Source organism: Lithobates pipiens, unplaced genomic scaffold, assembly GCF_037356315.1.
Source record: "Lithobates pipiens isolate NorthernLeopardFrog02 unplaced genomic scaffold, aLitPip1_a1.2 Scaffold_166, whole genome shotgun sequence".
Lineage (NCBI taxonomy): Eukaryota > Metazoa > Chordata > Amphibia > Anura > Ranidae > Lithobates > Lithobates pipiens.
In genome coordinates this window covers 588,001-607,173 of record NW_027507752.1, presented here as the reverse complement: position 1 = coordinate 607,173, position 19,173 = coordinate 588,001, and the positions used below count along the sequence as shown (strand labels likewise).

Below are 19,173 nucleotides of genomic sequence, written 5' to 3'. Positions count from 1 at the left end.
CCTGGAACTCAGTTTTGACAATGTGTACATTACAGTTTTAGCTTTGGTAATGTTTGAAACAATGTGATATAGTCCTATCCTTCTCATCAATGTCACATTTCTTATAGGTTATAGTGATGGCATGTCGAGAAGTGGAACACGGAAAGGTAAGTAATTGCTGAAAGAGCCTGCACACTACAGCCTGCACACTACCACACTACAGCCTGCACACTACAGCCTGCACACTACAGCCTGCACACTACAGCCTGCACACTACAGCCTGCACACTACAGCCTGCACACTACCACACTACAGCCTGCACACTACAGCCTGCACACTACAGCCTGCACACTACCACACTACAGCCTGCACACTACAGCCTGCACACTACCACACTACAGCCTGCACACTACAGCCTGCACACTACCACACTACAGCCTGCACACTACAGCCTGCACACTACAGCCTGCACACTACAGTCCCCGTCACAGTCACATACAGATACAACGGCTGTCAATTCAGGTAAACACAGAGCAAGTATTGACTAGAATGTATACGGTATTTTGGCTATGAGCTCAAACAACTGGCTGCAGCAAATTGGAGAGGCTCTTCAAACGCTGTGAGGATTATATTCATGGTGAGAATAAAAATAAAACACTAGCATTGTAAGAAAAACACTCTGATTGGCTGATATGAGGCAGGTGATTCTTTGTACGTCAATATGGTCTTTTGTATTGGCTTAATAAATGTTCCCCGACTCCACGAATGTTTTGTTATAAAATGACCGGGATCTCTTTTGCAGAAAAAATGTGAACGCTACTGGCCATTGGATGAGGAACCCGTCCAGTACGGACCACTCGCTGTTAGCATGGTTAGTATAGTAAATTCTGAATATAAGGAATGCATATTGCTACAGGTCCCACCTGAGGTCTACAGAGCAGAAAAGACATAACCAAGGCCCTGTTCAGGTGTTTAGGGGCAGACTGCGAATTGCTGCTGGAGACGCAGTGAAGTTTATGTGAACAGCTGTTGGTGGAAAGTCCTAAACAAAGCAATGAGTGGCTGACATCCTCTGCATCCAGTCGTAGCTGTGTGCATGTAATCAGACATGCAGCGATTACTTGCGGATGATTGGCCCAGGAAGAAAAGTGTTGCATCCAGGGCCGTTCATCCTCAGGTAATTGTTGCATGTACGATTACAAACAAACAGTTGCAGATGGCTACGGGTACTGTCAGACTCTCATTCCTTTGTATAAGTTTCCTGCAAGATGTTCGTAGTCTGTCCCTAATTGTAAGAGTGAATGGGACCTAATGCAGTCATCATTGTAAGCTCTAACGAGCCGGGACCTCTAGTCCCTCCTGTATTGATTTGTATTGTGACTGTACTGTCTGCCCTCATGTTGTAAAGTGCTGCGCAAACTGTTGGCGCTTTATAAATCCTGAATAATAATAATAATCATATCTTACCGGTTACCAAGGACTGGTAATGTGCAATATAATAAGTTTTGCGTTTCTGTGTTTAGATATACTTTAAAATGTATTTTCCATTTTAGAACTAGGCGATCGCACCAAATAGACTTGACCCATAATTTACCCCAAAGCATCCTAGTTTCTCCTAATGTGTTGTGTTTTTTTAGGTGGCAAAGGTCATTGTGAATCCGGAGGTGGTCTTTAGGAACCTAAAGGTGATCTATCAAGAGGTGAGTGTGCTGCTAAGCAGCCTCATAGAGAGCAAGAATGTCCTGACATAGACCTCTCTCAAACTGGATGGACGAGTATATCACGGGTGTTGCTGGGGTGTGCACCAGGCTTTAGAGGCAGCATTACACGTCGCCGATATTCTGAATAATTCAAATAACTGGACAATACATGACCACAATGAGTCCCCACACCTCTCCACCTCACTTTTCTGCGTCTGTCTTCCTCCGGTTTGTCTTCTGCCTTCATCACTGTGACTCAGAAACTTATAATATCAGCTTCTAAAAAGTTGTAATTATGCTTTGCTGTCACCATTTTGATCTGTTATGCTGGCCATATACTAGTAGATTTTCAAATGATTGTTTGTACAAACATTTGTATGAAAGTTCTCAGTAAATTCAAAGGCTTTACAAATGTTGTTCAAAATTACGGTACTTTAGAATTTAGTTTTCTTTTAACATTTGATTTTGGAATGAATAGACTTTACCAGAGGTCGACCGATATATCGGCCGATATTTGCCGTTTTTAAATTAATCGGCATCGGCTGACTGTGCTGATAAAAAGGCCGATTTAGAACTACAGCACGACTTGCAAATGACTTCTGTAATAAAAGTCAGTGTAAGGGCCGGTTCACACTGCAGGCGAGGCGAGGCGACTCCGACTTGCCTCGCCGCGACCTGCCGCGGCCTCAGCGGCGACTTGCAAATGACTTCTGTATAGAAGTCAATGCAAGTCGCCCCGAGGTCGCCCAAAAGTAGTACAGGAACCTTTTTTCTGAGTCGGAGCGACTCGAGTCGCTCCTCTCAGAACGGTTCCATTGTACAGAACGGGGGCGACTTGCGAGAGCGAGGCGAGGCGTGTCGCCTCGCATCGCCCGCTGTGTGAACCGGTTCTAAGTTGCTGAGTCTTCATAGAAACGACTTTCCTCCTCTCTGGGATCTGCCAAGAAAAGAGTAAAGAGATACAATGTTTACACTTCAATGAATGAACTCAACTCAGTGTGTAGAAGTTCTCAGTTTAACCATTTAAAGACTAAATCTTTTCTGACACTTGTTCCTTACAAGTAAAAATCCTGTATTTTCTGCCAGAAAATCACTTAGACCCCCCAAAAATTATATATATATCTTTTTTAGCAGAGATCCTAGGGAATAAAATAGCGGTTGTTGCAATATTTAATGTCACACAACATTTGCGCAGAGGTCTTTCAAATGCAATTTTTTGGGGAAAAAAAATACACTAATGATTTAAAAAAAAAAAACGAAAACAGTAAAGTTAGCCCATTTTTTTATCCAAAAGTTTTGACTACCTGTTTTTATTTAATATATAGTTTTTTTTTTAATCTAAATCATAATACAAGTAAACTGATTGGAGGTTTGTTTTGTTTAATAAATGTAAGAAATTTTCTGTATCACTTATAAAGGCTGCTTTCACACTGGAGCGGGCAGGCGTTGATGGTAAAACGCTGCTAGTTTTAACGGCGCTTTACCATCATTTTAGCGGTGCTATTCGGCTGCTAGTCGCATATAACCCAGCTAGCAGCCAAGGAAGAGGTTAAATGCGCCCGTGAAGCACCGCTGCCAAATTGCATTGCATGCGCTTCGGCAGTGGTGTCCATTCATATCAATAGGCAGGAGTGGTGGAGGAGGGGTATACACCACTCCAAACGTGCTGCTTGAAGGACTTTTTTAACATCCTGCCAGCGTATCGCCTCCGTGTGACAGCACTCGGGGCTTCCACACAGACTGCAGGGGAGCCGTTTTGCAGGCACTTTACAGGCGCAATTTTTGGCCCAAAAGTGCCTAAAAAAAACACCCCAGTGGGAAAGGTGTCTGTTAGATTTTATGAGATGAAGGGGGATAAAAAAAAGGAAAATAAAATAAAAAAAATTCGCCTAACATAGCGGCCCAAAAAAAATCGGCATCATATATCGGCCATTGGCCGCCATGATTTCTAAATATCGGCATCGGCCAGAGAAAAATCATCAGAAAATTTTCGCCCGACAGAATTCAACGTCAGAAGTGACATAATGTGTTGAATTGTTTTGTATGTGTTCTTTCATTTCTGAGCATGCCTAGTCTTGCTCTTCAGATTTTTTTTGGGCCAAAAACCGTACTAATGAAAAGAAAATCGGACATTGTGGTCACATCAGACAAAAATCTTGGAGCCAGCACATCCAGTTTTTTGTCTGACGAAAATTCATAATCGGCTGTCAAAAGCAGCATACTAATGATCAGAAAATAGGAAAATCGTTCATCGGACCAAATTCAACTTCAGATTTTCTGATAGTGTGTACGGGCCTTTACAGTGATTGTAAAGTCAGAAGAGTTTTTATCTTTATGCATTAAAGTGGTTGTAAACCCTCCCCCACAACTTTGTCCCATGTAAATCAGCATAAAAACCCCTAATGAACACGGCTTGTAGATATCTCCTTACTTGCTTAGTATTGTTGTAATCCTTGTTGTTCTGTAGAACGAAGTCACTGAGCATGCCCAGATCTCCCCTGATTTACGGCACACTCTCTATGTCTTATCTATCTGTTATCAGGACTTCCTGCGGCACAACACTGAACTCTGCTAATCACTCAGAGCTTCCTCCTACACACCATGTGACCTCACATACAGTCTAAACTTGGCCATTACTGCAGTTTTATCAGCTGAAGCTGATAAGTCTGACAAAGGGAAACATTAGACATCGGCACAAGTAAATACTATGAAATAAACAAGTCAGCTATGAACAGGGAAGCAGGGTTGCCATAGAAACGTTGGATTGAGAAGGAGGCTTGGTTAACAGTACAGGAAGTGCTCAATGTAAGGGCGGAAATACCCCCCACTGTGGACTCAGAAAACAATACTTAAAATGGCGCTGCCTAACTCCTGGAAACAAGTTTTTTAAAGTTTCTTTAAGCAGTAAGTAATATGTGATTTGGGCTGATTACAGTGGCTATAGTCTGATAATGACTTATTATAATGGACTAACTGAAAAGAAGCATCAGAATGGGAGAGTTTACTTCCTCTTTAAGAAAAAATAGCCTTCTGTATGCAGCAGCCCCCCTTATACTTCCTTGAGCACCATCTCTATCCAGTAATGTCCACGAGTGCCTCGGCCATCCGGGAATCTCCCTCCTGATTGGCTGAGACACAGCAGAGGCGCCATTGGCTCCTGCCAATCAAACTCAGTTAGCCAATCAGGAGAGAGAGGCACAGAGCTGAACCACAGCTCCGTGTCTGAACGGATACACGGAGCTGCAGCTCGGCTCAGGTGCTCCCATAGCAAGCTGCTTGCTATGGGGGCACTCAACAGGAGGGAGGGGCCAGGAGCTCCAGCCAGGGACCAGAGAAGAGCAGGAACCGGGGTGCCCTGTGCAAAACCACTACACAGGGCAGGTAAGTATGACATGTTTGTTATTTTAATAGAAAAAAAAAGGAGACTTTACAATCACTTTAAGCTGGCCATATACTGAGCAAATTTTAACCGGTGGGTCACCTTGTGGGCACCACTCTGTCCGACGGCCTTTGATTTTTGAATTCAGACAAAAAACTGTCAGCCAAACAGCGCTTGCATCCAATCTGATATGATATTTGGCCATCCGCCCTGATTAGCATTGATAGAGGATATTGTTATGCCGCGTACACACGACCGGACTTTCTGGCAAACTAGGTCCAACAGTCTTCCCGACAGACTTTCGGCGGACTTCCGATGGACTTTTCGAGACTTGGTCACACACAATCACACCAAAGTCCAACGGATTCGACCGTTATGACGTACGACCGGACTAGAATAAGGAAGTTCATAGCCAGTAGCAAATAGCTGCCCTAGCGTCGGTTTTCGTCCATCGGACTAGCATACAGACAAAGGGATTTTTCGACCAGACTCAAGCAAAGGCCCGATGAAGCCCACACACGATCGAATTGTCCACCGGATTCGTTCCGTCGGACCTTTGCTGTCGAAAGGTGCGGCCGTGTATACACAGCATTAGATTTATGTCTTTCAGCCCTCTATGGGTCTACAGCCAGCTTTTGACTAAATATTCAAAAAACGAGGATAGCAGTCACACTAGGATAGGTATGTGGCAGAATGAAATTGTGTTTTCTATGTTTTGTGGTCGGCTTGCAAAAGGCTAATATGTTTGTCTAATTGCATTGTTTCTATGTGCTGTGCTTTGATTGTCATCACACTTAAAACAGCTATATGCAGTTTGGAATAAATGACTGTATAATATTAGGCTGTATCTGAATTGTAAAATAGCAATTATGGATGAAAAGTTGGTCCAGAGGCATAAAGGAATGGCCATACACGCTATCCTAAACATAAAAAAAATAAAACTAATATTTGGGATTTGAATTGGAAATGGGATGCAACTATCTTCAGTTTTAAATACGTCTCTAATTTGCTTTACATTGATGAAAAGTCCTATTCTCAGACTGCTGCTTTCTCTACTTTGTAGGAAGTTCGGGAAATTGGTCACTTCCAGTATATCGCGTGGCCCGATCGTGGGATTCCAGACTCTTACTCCTGCTTCCTTGAGATGATTAAACTCGTGCGTCAACATCAAGGACAGAACATTGCCCCGATCTGTGTGCACTGCAGGTGAGAGCAACTCTGCAAGAGCCGCAATTAATGCGAAATATAGGGCCTAGGCCCTAGGGCAATTTTTTGTTTTCACCTTAAAGAAAAACAGTCAAGTTTTGGATTTTGTAAGAATTTCAGTTTTTACCTTTGACACTTTAGTTACATTAACTATAGTTCCCTGTACAAGCTTTTATTAAACTATAATAAATTTCTACTGTATGATACTACATCTTTATCCCCAAGGCCTCGTGAACACAGGGCGTTTTAAAAAAAACTGCAAAGCCTGTACCTACGCCAGGAAAAATCGGCTGTAAAAATGCACTTTTAGAAGCGTTAAATGTTTTTTTTTTTTTTTTTTTTTCAACAAGCTTTTATACATTAACACAAATACAATTTCATTGCATGCCTATCACAAAACATATCTTACATATATATTGATTCATTTTATTATAACCTGTTATCCATGCTCATAGTCATGAGAGAAAGAAAAAGGAAAAAAAAACAAAACAAATTAAATGTTTTTTTTAAGCTGTAGTAGTTGGATTTGGGAGTGGAAAATAGAAGAGGGCAGAGAAACTCTGCTAAATGCTAACGCGCCTAAACGCGCATTGACGCCAATGCAAAACGCTTCTAAAAGTGAGTTTTTACAGACGCTTTTTCCTGACGTAGGTACTGGCTTTGCAACTTGTTTTTTTTTTAAATGCCCTGTCGGATCGTGCCGACCTCCCGCAGTATAATTGGCAAGTGGTTAAAGTGGTTGTAAACCCTTACAAACCACTTTGACCTACAGGTAAGCCTAGATTAAGGCCTAGATTAAGGCTTACCTGTAGGTCCAAGCAATATCTCCTAAACCTATATGGTTTAGGAGATATTTGCCCGAAAACGGGCACCGCTGTCTACGGCGCATGCGCCATAGACAGTGGCGCGCAGGCGCACTGAGCGCGGCATTCTCAGCGACGGAGCTTCCGCATGTGTCGGCTCCCGTGCGCATGCGCGGGAGTGACGTCATCGCGGCATCGCCGAATGACAGCGGCGGAGCTGCGAGACCCCACCAAGAAGATGAATGCGGCGGACTACAGAGGACAGCGGCGACTTCGCTGGCTCCTGTGTCAGGTAAGTGACACATAATGGGCTACTATGCGATGCGATGCGATGTGATGCATAGTAGTCCATTATGCTTTGCCTTTGCAGGGAATGAAAGAGGAAGTAAACCCATCAGGGTTTACTTCCTCTTTAAAGTTGATTGTAAAGGCTCCTTTTTTATTTATTTATTTATTTAAATAACAAACATGTTATACTTACCTCCTCTGTGCAGTTGGTTTTGCACAGAGCAGCCTGGATGCTCCTCTTCTCGGGTCCCTCTTCGCTGCTCCTGGCCCCCGCCCTCCTTTGAGTGCCCCTCAGCCAGCAGCTTGCTACAGGGGGCACCCAAGCCAGAGCTCCGTGTATCCATTCAGACATGGAACCCCTGACCTGGCCCCACCCCCAATCAGGCGGAGTATCCTGGATGGCTGAGGGATATCATGGACATTGCTGGAGAGAGAGGGGGTTCAGGTAAGTATTAGGGGGTGCTGGGGGGCTGCTATACACTAAAGGTTTTTTTTTACCTTAATGCATGGAATGCATTAAGATAAAAAAAACCTTCTACCTTTACAACGCATTTAAGAATGAATAGCCATGGCTTTTGCTTATGCTTGTTTTCCTTTTACTAAGGCTCAATCATACATTTACTATACCCTCTCACTACAAATTACATTTAACCCCCCTGACGGTTTTCCCGAGTCTGACTCGGGGTGGATTTTTTATACCATTAGCGGTATCCCCGAGTCAGACTCGGGACTGCATCGCTGGATCCAGGAGGAGGAATACTCACCTTCTCCCTCGGATCCAGCGTCGTCTCCCCGCTGTACGAGCGAGCCGTGTCTCGCTCGATCTATCACATCGGCGATCTCCGTGCCCTGCGAGCGTTGCGACGCACGGGCACGGAGATCGGCGCCAAATTCAAAAAGTGAAACACACAGTATACATACAGTATAATGTAATCTTACAGATTACATTGCTGTATGTAAACATTTCATATCCCCGTTGTCCCTAGTGGTCTGCCCAGTGTCCTGCATGCAGTTTTATATAATAAAAGCTGTTCTTTATACCTGGAAACTGGAGATTGTCCATAGCAACCAAAACTGTCACTGTACATCAAAAATGATTTTAGAGCAGCTAGAAAACAGCGATAATAAATTAGAATCACTCGCAGAATTGAGCGATAGCGATTTGTGGGGAGATTCGTCATCAAATACTGAAAAGTAATGACAGTGACAATTCTGCAACTGAGCAAATTTCTGTGTTTTTGATGTGATTACATTATTGAATAATTTTTATTATTGTTATATTATTATTTGGTACAATTATTTATAATTATTTCTTATATTATAATTTATGATTTAATTTTTCAAACTTTATCATACCCGGGATGTCTGCTAGACTCTGGTTTGGACAGATTTAAGAGAGTTATTCCTAAGAATTGCAGGACTACAATATAAAACGCCAAATTTTCATGCAAAATAATGGTACCGCTTTTAGCACCTAAAATCCGAAATAATGGTACCGCCAGGGAGGTTAAAACTGAACACAGGCAAGAATACTGTAGTAGGTTTACTTACTGAAGCCTTGCCTGCTCCACCAGTTTTGAGACTGGTAAGAAGAGACATCAGCCTTGCAATTTGACAGGAAAATTGACACTTGTGTCAGAATAAAAAAAAACTTCCAGGCTGCCACAAACCTTCCGTCCACACGCATGCGCACACACACACACCATACATCATTGGCAGGGCCGGGACAAGGGGTGGGCAGGAGGGACGGCGGCCCCTGGCGCAATGGTTTATTGCAAGGGTAGGGGGCACCCTGACCCCAACCCCAAGGGAAAGGGGGGCGCAGCTTGTCATCTTTGCCCTGGGCGCTGGATGACCTTGTCCCTGCACTGATCATTGGTGTGGTTTTGACAGAAGTACAAAAATCTCATAAGATTGTCACCAAAAGTTGCTGCAAATTGTCTCGCTCCCAAAAGTGTTGATTGTGGGGCTGATATTTCTGGTAAGTCTGAAATTGCTGCAGCAGGCAGGGCTTCCGAAGGGACATCTAATACAGATTATCTGCTTGTGTTACATTCTCAGTGTAGTACAGTATGTGGTGACACGGGTCCTTAAAAACATGATGTCCCCCATAAAGAAAAGGCAAAATAGACCCTTGGGAGGCTTTCCTCTATAAACCTATTGATAACATCCCTTATATCACTTATTCACAGGTACCATACAAACCATCGCCCACAAAGTGAAATCCATACCTCCCAACTTTTTGAAATGGGAATGAGAGACACCTATCGGCAAAAGCATGCAGGCATAGGACACACCCCTTGTCACACCCCCTTAAAGGAGAATTGTACAAAAAAAACAAGATTGGTTAAGTATTGTTTTTTCAACAATACTATTGCTGCACTACTATGCAGCAATTTAGAAATCAGATGAAAGGTTTAGTGCTGGAAAACACTTTTTGATAGATAAAAAGTGCATTTTATACACATCTATATAGATCAGACCAAAATGAGGGACAAATGAAGAGGACAGAGGGACATTGCTTCAAATCAGGAACAGTCCCTCAAAATAAGGGACAGTTGGGAGCTATGGAAATCTCTATCCCTCAATTTCCTGAAAGTCAATAATCCTATACAGGGCACAGTTATTAATGAAAAATGAACTGCTATACTGAAAGATTTCCATGACAAATATCTATCAGTCTGGCAGCCATGGCTCAATTACTGTCAGAAACCATGAATCAGACTGAGACAGAAGTACAATTAAATCACACTTGTTTATTAATAAAAATAAAAGGTAAATAGAAAAAGCGTAGTCAAGCATAGCCAGAGTCCAGTAACCAGATCGGGTAGTCAGCCAGGCCAGAAGTCAGGGATCCAAGTAGAGCACAGCAAGCAGGATAAGGAGCCAGAAGGGATGTCAGCAAGCCAGTCTTTAAACAAACCACAGGAGATGGTTTCTATTGATGTGACCAAGGCGAAGGCAGAGGTGAAGTGAGCTGGAAGGCTTTAAGTAGGCAGGTCAGGCGAGCATCATCAGGAACAGCTGGTAACTGTGGAGAGAGAAGAGAGCTGACAATTAGCCAACAGCTGAGCGGCCAGCCCAGAGAAGGAAGGGCTGAGCCAGCCCCGACAATTACTCCCTCCTCTCATAGCAGACCTTGTGCCTTGGCCATCTTTCATGTCATGAACTTGGCTCTCCACCTTCAACATACCCTTGGTCTTTTCTAAGTATAGACTTCTCATAGCTAAAGTGGCAACCAATGAGAACCCCTCCCCCCCCCTTCTCCTTTTTCCTTCCCTTTCAGACCCCAATTGAATCCCCAAATACCACCCCACAATATTGCTACAGGTAGAAAGTGCAATTTTTTTGGTTTGGTGTTTTCTGCACATTGTATGGTTATTGAGTATAATGTGTGTTTGTGTCTCCCGCACAGTGCAGGATGTGGACGGACTGGGGTGATCTGTACCGTGGAGTATATCCAATGTTTACTACACAAACAGGTGACCTGTGCACACTGCGCTAAATCTCACTCTTCAGCTAGAGGGCAGCAAAGGACTTTCTAAAAATAATGACTGCGTAGCAGGCTAAGTTGATGGGTGGGGTAATGGCCATTTGGAAAGCGAGCTTGAATGGCCTGCAATGAGTCAGACATTACAAGTGCATGTCATATACAACAGTATGCAAATTGTTTGAGGGACAGTTGTGAAATCTCATTGCGACACACAGCAGTAGTTGTGAGCTTTCTTCTATAGTACTGTGACTCATAGCAGAAGTTCCATTATGAGCTGCATTAACTACGCTACCACTGTGTTAGAATCTTTTTATTCAGATACATTTTTATTGTAAAGTAAAAAATAACACAAGATAAGAGCATAGGCAGTTTGACAAAGGCCATCTTGTAGGTAGGGGGAAATAAGGGGTCAATCATATACAAGAATAAAGACCTTATAAAAAGTGAGACAGTCACCATAGAGATTTCCTGTTAGGTCTCAAATGTGCTTCCACGTCATGAACAGTTATGAAAACAGTATTTGTTGATGTCATAATGTACAGTATATAAGCTATAATGATGTATATTAGTTATTACTATAGGATCAAATAGAGTACTAGGATTACAATTTTTATGTGGCATGTTAACATGTAAAGTGCAGTATGTAGTGTTAGAGATAGCAGAAAGAACTCTAGAAGGCGTGCACCCTTACTCATATCATTGTGCAGTGACCTGGGATCCAATCACCCCACAGAGGCAAAATAATAATGAGATCAGTAGTGATCAGTAGTGATAGCAGCAGCTTTTTCTTTTTTTTTGAAAAGCCTATGGCGTGCAAAACACACCCAAAAACTTCCACCCGGTGCCAAAAAAAGCGCACACACATCAAGAGTGAACACAAAAACGTGCAACGGGTGTCCTACTGTCCTCCACTAGGAAGGACCTTACCCTGATCCCCCGGGCCGTTAGGCTCCAGACGGGGACTGAGGTACCAAATACATCTAGCCGAAGCCAGACAACCGCCTTTCTCCGGAAGGTCTGCCGAGACAGACCCACCCAGGTACTAGGGTAGAGGCTCCCCCGAAGGGAGACCCCCAAAGAGAGGGCGAACAAAGCCAGAAGGCCTATGTCCACCCTCGCACAAGAATTTCAGGGTTGGCCCGAGGACCGACACCCCTACTCATCACACGGGCAGTGACAAAACATAAAACGTGACACAACACACAAATATAAAATAAATAAAGTGGGAAAGGGATAGTGAAGAAGGAGAGTGAAAAGGTGGCCATTGTGAAATACAATGGCCAGGCCCTCCAGCCAGGAATCAAAAATTCCTCTGGTCCTAGCCAAAAGGCCCGGCCCAAGAGGCAGGTGTGAAAAGATGTGTTATAGTGACGTGACCAAGGTGCCAAACATCAGAGTGATTAAATCACAGTGAAAGTACGGCACCCCTGAACTGCCATTTCAGGGGCACATCACCATAGGCTTTTCAACAAAAGCATCCCCGACCCCCCAGCCCAGACCACAGCAGCCCCCACCCCAGCCAGAAAGGCATGGAGATCCAGGAGCTTAGTGAGAGCCCTTTGCCATCAGGCCTCACCCTCGCTCCCATCACTCCTAATTAATTAGGTAGGAGTGATAGCAGCAGCTATCACTTTTAAAAACTCCCCCGAACAGCTATCACTTGTAAAATTGGCGAGGCTGTGTGGGGCTCTGCCTGAAAAGCTACCTCAGTAATTCACAGAGACTACGTGTCCCGTCTACCACCGCAGATGAACTTGTAGTTCTCAATGGAACATGATTCAACATGGACATGAAAATCACTATGGACGTAGTCTATTGACACTTCCTCCAGCTCTCCAATTGAAAGCCCATTCTTCAGTATGGACATAGAGCTGGAGGAAGAGTCTGCAGGAGGCTGGGATTGCATCTGTGATCCACTGATCACGGGTACAATGCACATTTTGTTTCTGCAAATATTTGTGCTTTTTTTTTCTAAAAGGTACACTCAGTACCAGTAATGATTTTTTTAATGAATTTATAATTTTTATGAATTTTATCTGCCTGCAGCTTAGCTATAAGTAGAACTCAAGTTCTCCGTGGTTGATAAAGATTGGTCCTGCAGAGAGGAATCCTGAAATCCTGAATGAAGCATATTTTGAAAAAGGGACTACATGGCCAGGGATAAGCTCAAATAGAAGTGATTTTATGCTGGAGTTTTAAAAGACGGGTGTACAACCCTGAAAATTCAATGAGCTTGATGGCTATGATGTAAATATGTTTGATTTGCATTAAATCAAAGCACACCAGAAAAAGTTATTGTTATGAAGATTACACAGAAGAAATTTAGACAATGTTGATGTACAGATTTAGCAAGTATATATATCTGGATCCTCTTATGTCTCTTTATTATAGAAGGTGCCAAATGACTTTAGTATATTTGAAGTTGTGATGATGATGAGGCGCCAAAGACCCTCCGCTATACAGACAAAGGTGTGTTCATTCGTGCTTTTCATTAAATAGCTGTGCTTATTTTACTCTGTATATCATTTTACCTATTCCATATAAATGCTTTGAAAATAGAAAGCATTGAGGGTTTGGGGCTGTTGAAGTTTTGTTCATATCTAGAAGCTTGCACATTATATTTGATTCCCCCCCAAGATTTAAACATGTATCTTATATTTTTACTATTATAAAGTCTTTGTTTTACAAAGAAACATTTTTTACAGGGTGCAGCCATGACAAAGGATTTGTAATGCACTATGAGTGTTCCAAAGAGAGCAAAGCAGAAGCTTCAGGCTTCTTTTCTCTGTTTCTGTCTGTCTGGTTAAAACTCTATAGGGAGCTGTTTGAATAGATTTTAGTTGTTCAGTATCCAGTATGTGTGAATCAGAGCTTGAGCTATTGGGTTTTGTAAACCCCAGGCATTCTTCAGCAAAGTGGGTAAGGTTAGCCTGTAAGACCAAGCTTAGCATGTTGTTAAGAGATTAAAATAATGACTTAAAAGCAGTACAGATTCCGGTTAAAGGCAATGTTATTATGGGTTTGCATGTGTATAATTTCAATCTGACTAAAATTATTTTTTAAGATGCTACCAAAAAAGAAGGGACATTGTGGGATGCCCCAGGGTGCTCAATGTGTAAATTTTGACTATGAGCTTCTAAACATAGGTGTGCCGACACCTAGCAATGCAGCCCGGTATGTTTTTTTGAAGAGGTCAGCGCATAAAATGTCATATTTTATCACAAAAATGTTTGCATGTACTGGAAACCTTCCAGCAGACAAACAGGCTGCTTTTGCTTACTGTACCTCTTTCTGAAGATTGCCATCTACCGAACTGTCATACTGATCCTCTGCTTTCAATACTTTATTTCAGTGACCTAGAAAAAGATCAGGAGTTCTGACTGTCTTGCTACTCATACTTATACATTATACAGTGTATACAGTTTACTGAAGACAGTGGGGTCAACATAGTAGGCAGGCAACTAGCATTTACAGAAGAAGATCGACTATGGCAGCTCACTGCTTATTTTAGTACAATTAACATTTGCATTTCCCATATGAGGCAACATGGTACTACATACCACTAGTTAATGCACTGCATGCTCATTCATACCTCCAGTTGTATTCTTCCTATATCATATTGACCTTTTCATTTTATGTCATTTTTGAAAGGTATGGACCTTAAATAAAAACATTTTTAAAAATATATCATCTACGTACCTGGAAGCACTATTTGCGAAACCCCTGTGATTACTGTTACCCTTATTTTCTGACCAAAGCCACCATGCTTCCTAGTTTCCAGGGCTTTACAATATTTCTCAAAGAAGGAACCATGTGTAAAGCTCTGTAAGAAGCCTGCTGACTGTGGCCGCAAGGGATTATGGTAAAACGCAAAATAAACAAAGCATATTTTATGACTTGCAGTGATTAGCACCAGCAGTTCACTAGTCAATTTCACCTGAAGCTCTTGGTGTTTTGCTGTTTGTTCACTGTCACAGCCTTGTCTGTAATGTCAGTTTATTGTGGTAGCTAATGCACATTTTCCCTGCAGGAGCAGTATGATTTCCTGTATCACGCAGTTACTGAGATGTTTGAAAAGCAACTGAATGATTTAAATCACAATTATGAAAATCTGCACCAGGTAAGGGGACAAAAATGGAAAGATAAGTTAATATAGTTTTTACTTTTTGTATCTAGGATTCTGTCACATTAACAGTTTTTATAATATAATATAGTATATAGACTGAATTTGTAAAGGAGGTAGTGCCATTTTTAATAGATATATATAAAAAAAACAAAAAAAACAAATGTACTTTGCTGCTCGTCATAAGTAGGTTGAGCTATGTAAAGTAGGTTGAGCTATGTATTCAAGCTTTCAGCCATAAATAATTTTTGTTATGATGTACGTAATAAGGGGGATTCCGTAAAGAGGACCCTAACCCCACTCTCTAAACCAATCAATAATAAATAGGGGGAAATAAACAATCATACTAACAAATACAAAAATATCAGTCGCACCAAGTGTAGCTGAACCCAAAGCTCCAAAGATTAAAAGCCACGCACTATGGTGTCCGTTTAGTAAACTGAGATAAACTGAGATCAGGATGATCTCTGCTCATCTCAGAGCATTGCAGGTTTAATATACTGAGATCAGAAGATGGAGAACTATTTTTCTCTTCTCATCTCAGTCCACAGAACGGCTGCATTGACTGCAATAGAAACGGCATGTTTAGTATACAGAGATGCCACTTTATCTCTGTGATTCTCTTTCAAGTTCTCCTTTCTGGCTTCTCCAGCCCAGAGGTGGAGATATCAGGAGATCTCTGAGAGAGAATAGATTCTTCCTTCGTCCATCTGCCTGCATGGTCAATACTGAAAGTAAAAAATTTCTCTACTGCAGTGGAACATCCATCAAGAGCAGGTTAGATTTACATTAACTATACAATTACCAATTACACACACATATATATATATATATATATATATATATATATATATACAATTTTTTATATCTGTGTGTGTATATATTTATATCTGTTGTGTCCGTATGTGTATGTATATATATATATATATATATATATCTGTATGTGTGTATATATATATATATATATATATATATATATATATATATATATATATCCTCCGAGTCCTTCACATTTGTTTATAAGGCTGGGTTCACACTGCTGCGGGGGGAGATCCGGATGTGATTCGCACCGCAAATCACATCCGATCTCCGTAGCGATGCGAGTGCAGCCATACAGATAGTATGGCGGAATTCGCATCGCTCCCGCAGCAAACTCGCACGGGACCCTTTTTTTGGTCCGCAACAGAATCGAATCGTATGGGGGTTCACACCATGCGATCCGATTCCTGTGCGAGTCGGCAGATCGCACTGCGATATGCGGATGGAACTGGGGGTGTCATTAACATATCATTGACACTCCCAGCCGTTCGCATAGGGCAGTGGGAGTAATGCGATGCGGGAAAACGCCACGGATTCGCGGCGTTCCCGCATCGCAGCGGTGTGAACCCGGCCTAAGGCTGGGTTCACACTGCTGCGGTTACGAGAACCGGATGTGATTCACACCGCACTGTAGTGCAAATCACATCCGATCTCCGTAGCGATGCGAGTGCAGCCATACAGATAGTATGGCGGAATTCGCATCGCTCCCGCAGCAAACTCGCACGGGACCCTTTTTTTGGTCCGCAACAGAATCGGATCGTATGGGGGTTCACACCATGCGATCCGATTCCTGTGCGAGTCGGCAGATCGCACTGCGATATGCGGATGGAACTGGGGGTGTCATTAACATATCATTGACACTCCCAGCCGTTCGCATAGGGCAGTGGGAGTAATGCGATGCGGGAAAACGCCGCGGATTCGCGGCGTTCCCGCATCGCAGCGGTGTGAACCCGGCCTAAGGCTGGGTTCACACTGCTGCGGTTACGAGAACCGGATGTGATTCACACCGCACTGTAGTGCAAATCACATCCGATCTCTGTGCGATGCGAGTTCAGCCTTAGGCCAGGTTCACACTATAGCGATGCGGGAATGCCGCGAATCCGCGGCGTTTTACCGCATCACACACCTCCCGCCGGCAGTTCACACTGCCCTATGCGGACGGCTGGGAGTGTCAATGATATGTTAATGACACCCCCAGTTCCGTCCGCATATCGCAGTGCGATCTGCAGACTCGCACAGGAATCGGATCGCATGGTGTGAACACCCATGCGATCCGATTCTGTTGCGGACCAAAAAAAGGGTCCCGTGCGAGTTTGCTGCGGGAGCGATGCGAATTCAGCCATACTATCTGTATGGCTGAACTCGCATCGCTACGGAGATCGGATGTGATTTGCACTGCAGTGCGGTGCGAATCACATCCGGATCTCCCCCCGCAGCAGTGTGAACCCGGCCTAAATAGTATGGCTGAATTTGCATCGCACCCGCCCCAAACTCGCACAGGACCCTTTTTTTGGTCCGCAGCAGAATCGGATCGCATGGGTGTTCACACCATGCGATCTGATTCCTGTCCGAGTTTGCAGATCGCACTGCAATATGCGAACTGATCTGGGAGTGTCATTAACGTTTCACTGACACTCCCAGCAGTTCGCATAGGGCAGTGACTGTATTTTTATTTTTAATTTATATTTTTAATTTATTTAATTTATTTAATTTATTTAATTTATTTAATATTTAATTTTTAATATTTAATATTTAATTTAATTTATAATTTAACAATATTTTTATTGTTATGCTTTTTAAAATTATTTAGAACTATTTAATATATATATATTTATTGTTTTTATATGAATGGTACATGTCTGCATGATAAATAAAGTACAATCATTTCAGATTACACCATTCACATAAATGTGCACATGTGTTATGCTTATGTATTAATCATTGTAATGTTTTACAGTTATGGGGTGTCTCTTTATTGGTTAGGGAGATTATATCTTTAATATTTTATTAATATGTGCAGTGTATGTGGAATGCTACGTATTTAACTTTGGGGTTCTGATACTGAAATCTCATGAGCTATCGTGAGATTACAGAAAAAGAAGCCGTTCAGGATTCTCAGAGCGTTTGTAGATCACATCTATTCTCAATGGGAGAAGTGATCTACATGATATATTAAGCTGCCACATGGGGGAGAACAAATATCTCCGAGAACAGCAGAGAACTCAAGAGATACAAAATATCAAAATATACTAAACGGACACCTATAGCAGCTATTTTAAGAGTACAAAACATTCGAAAATATGCATAGATAAAACATTCGCAGCATTAACAGCGCTAGAAAATATCTTAAAATATTCAGTGCAATACGCATTCAGTGGGCTATAAACATCACACACACATAAAGTAAGCAACATCAAAGTCCATGCAAAAGTCCTTAAATCAGTGTACGTTGCCATGTCCCATCAGGGTTTTAAAAAAAAAAGTTCCTTTCCTGAATACCGTCACCGATCCACCACGTGAACACCCCTTTGGGGATGCACTCACCGCAATTAAAAATTAGATAAGTCTGGTATCTCCACTGGAATATTGGTAAAATTAGACCCTCTCCTAAGTTTACCAAATGCCTTTCCTGGAACGGCTCAGCTCAGCAGGTGCAACATAGTAAAACAAGGGAATGCTCAAAGGTGCATTGCAAATGCATGTGGAACTGCACACTGGATTTGGGGACTACGGTGTAAACAAACCCTTAAGGGCTTTATAAAAAAAACCTGTGATAAATAATATTATCAGCTTGGGAAGATCCTCTTATGATTCCTCTGAATGATATTGCGGAGAAGGTCGACAAGGCTGAGACTTAGACCCTTAGGGAGCTGATGGATAGAGATAGATCTAGACCGGATTGGAGGAAACTCAGGATATCCTGAACTCCTGGATCTCTGAACGATCTGCCCATAGAAATTGAGAATCCAACGAACTTGGCCCATATTCTCCCATAAAACTTATTGACGCTCGACTTTCTTGAGCTCATGAGGGTGGAGATCACTCTTGAAGCGCACCCGAGAGATTCCAGCCTTTCCCTCTCATGAACCAGACCATCAGTCTCGATATCGCCGGACAAGGATACAAGACTGCCCCCCTGAGAAGGTCTGGCTTGGGAGGGAGAGGCACCAGGTCCCGGAAGCTGAGCTGAATCAGGAGGGGAAACAACCATGGCCTGTTCAGCCCATAAGGTGCTATTACCACCACTTTGACCGCTTCCGTTTGGAATCTCCGAAGAAACTTGAAGATGATCGGGAGTGAGGGAATGGCGTATGCCCTGTTGAAGTTCCACTGATCCGACAGAGCATCCACTCCGAAGGCCTGGCTACAACGGCCCCAAGTGT

The 19,173-nt window shown here is 42.7% G+C and overlaps 1 protein-coding gene across 2 annotated transcripts in view; it reads left to right on the top strand.

Moving 5' to 3' along the window:
* PTPN18 (protein tyrosine phosphatase non-receptor type 18) overlaps window positions 1-19,173 on the top strand; it is a 122,739-nt gene that overhangs the window by 68,584 nt on the left and 34,982 nt on the right. For both annotated transcript variants that reach the window (XR_013276533.1, XM_077484846.1), the window contains exons 5-11: window positions 108-146; window positions 782-850; window positions 1,617-1,679; window positions 6,122-6,264; window positions 10,771-10,837; window positions 13,240-13,317; window positions 14,879-14,968. Coding sequence is in view for 1 of the 2 variants with exons in the window: in XM_077484846.1 (XP_077340972.1) it covers window positions 108-146; window positions 782-850; window positions 1,617-1,679; window positions 6,122-6,264; window positions 10,771-10,837; window positions 13,240-13,317; window positions 14,879-14,968 (549 nt within the window). In the remaining variant the exon portion in view is untranslated. The remainder of the gene's footprint in view (window positions 1-107; window positions 147-781; window positions 851-1,616; window positions 1,680-6,121; window positions 6,265-10,770; window positions 10,838-13,239; window positions 13,318-14,878; window positions 14,969-19,173) is intronic.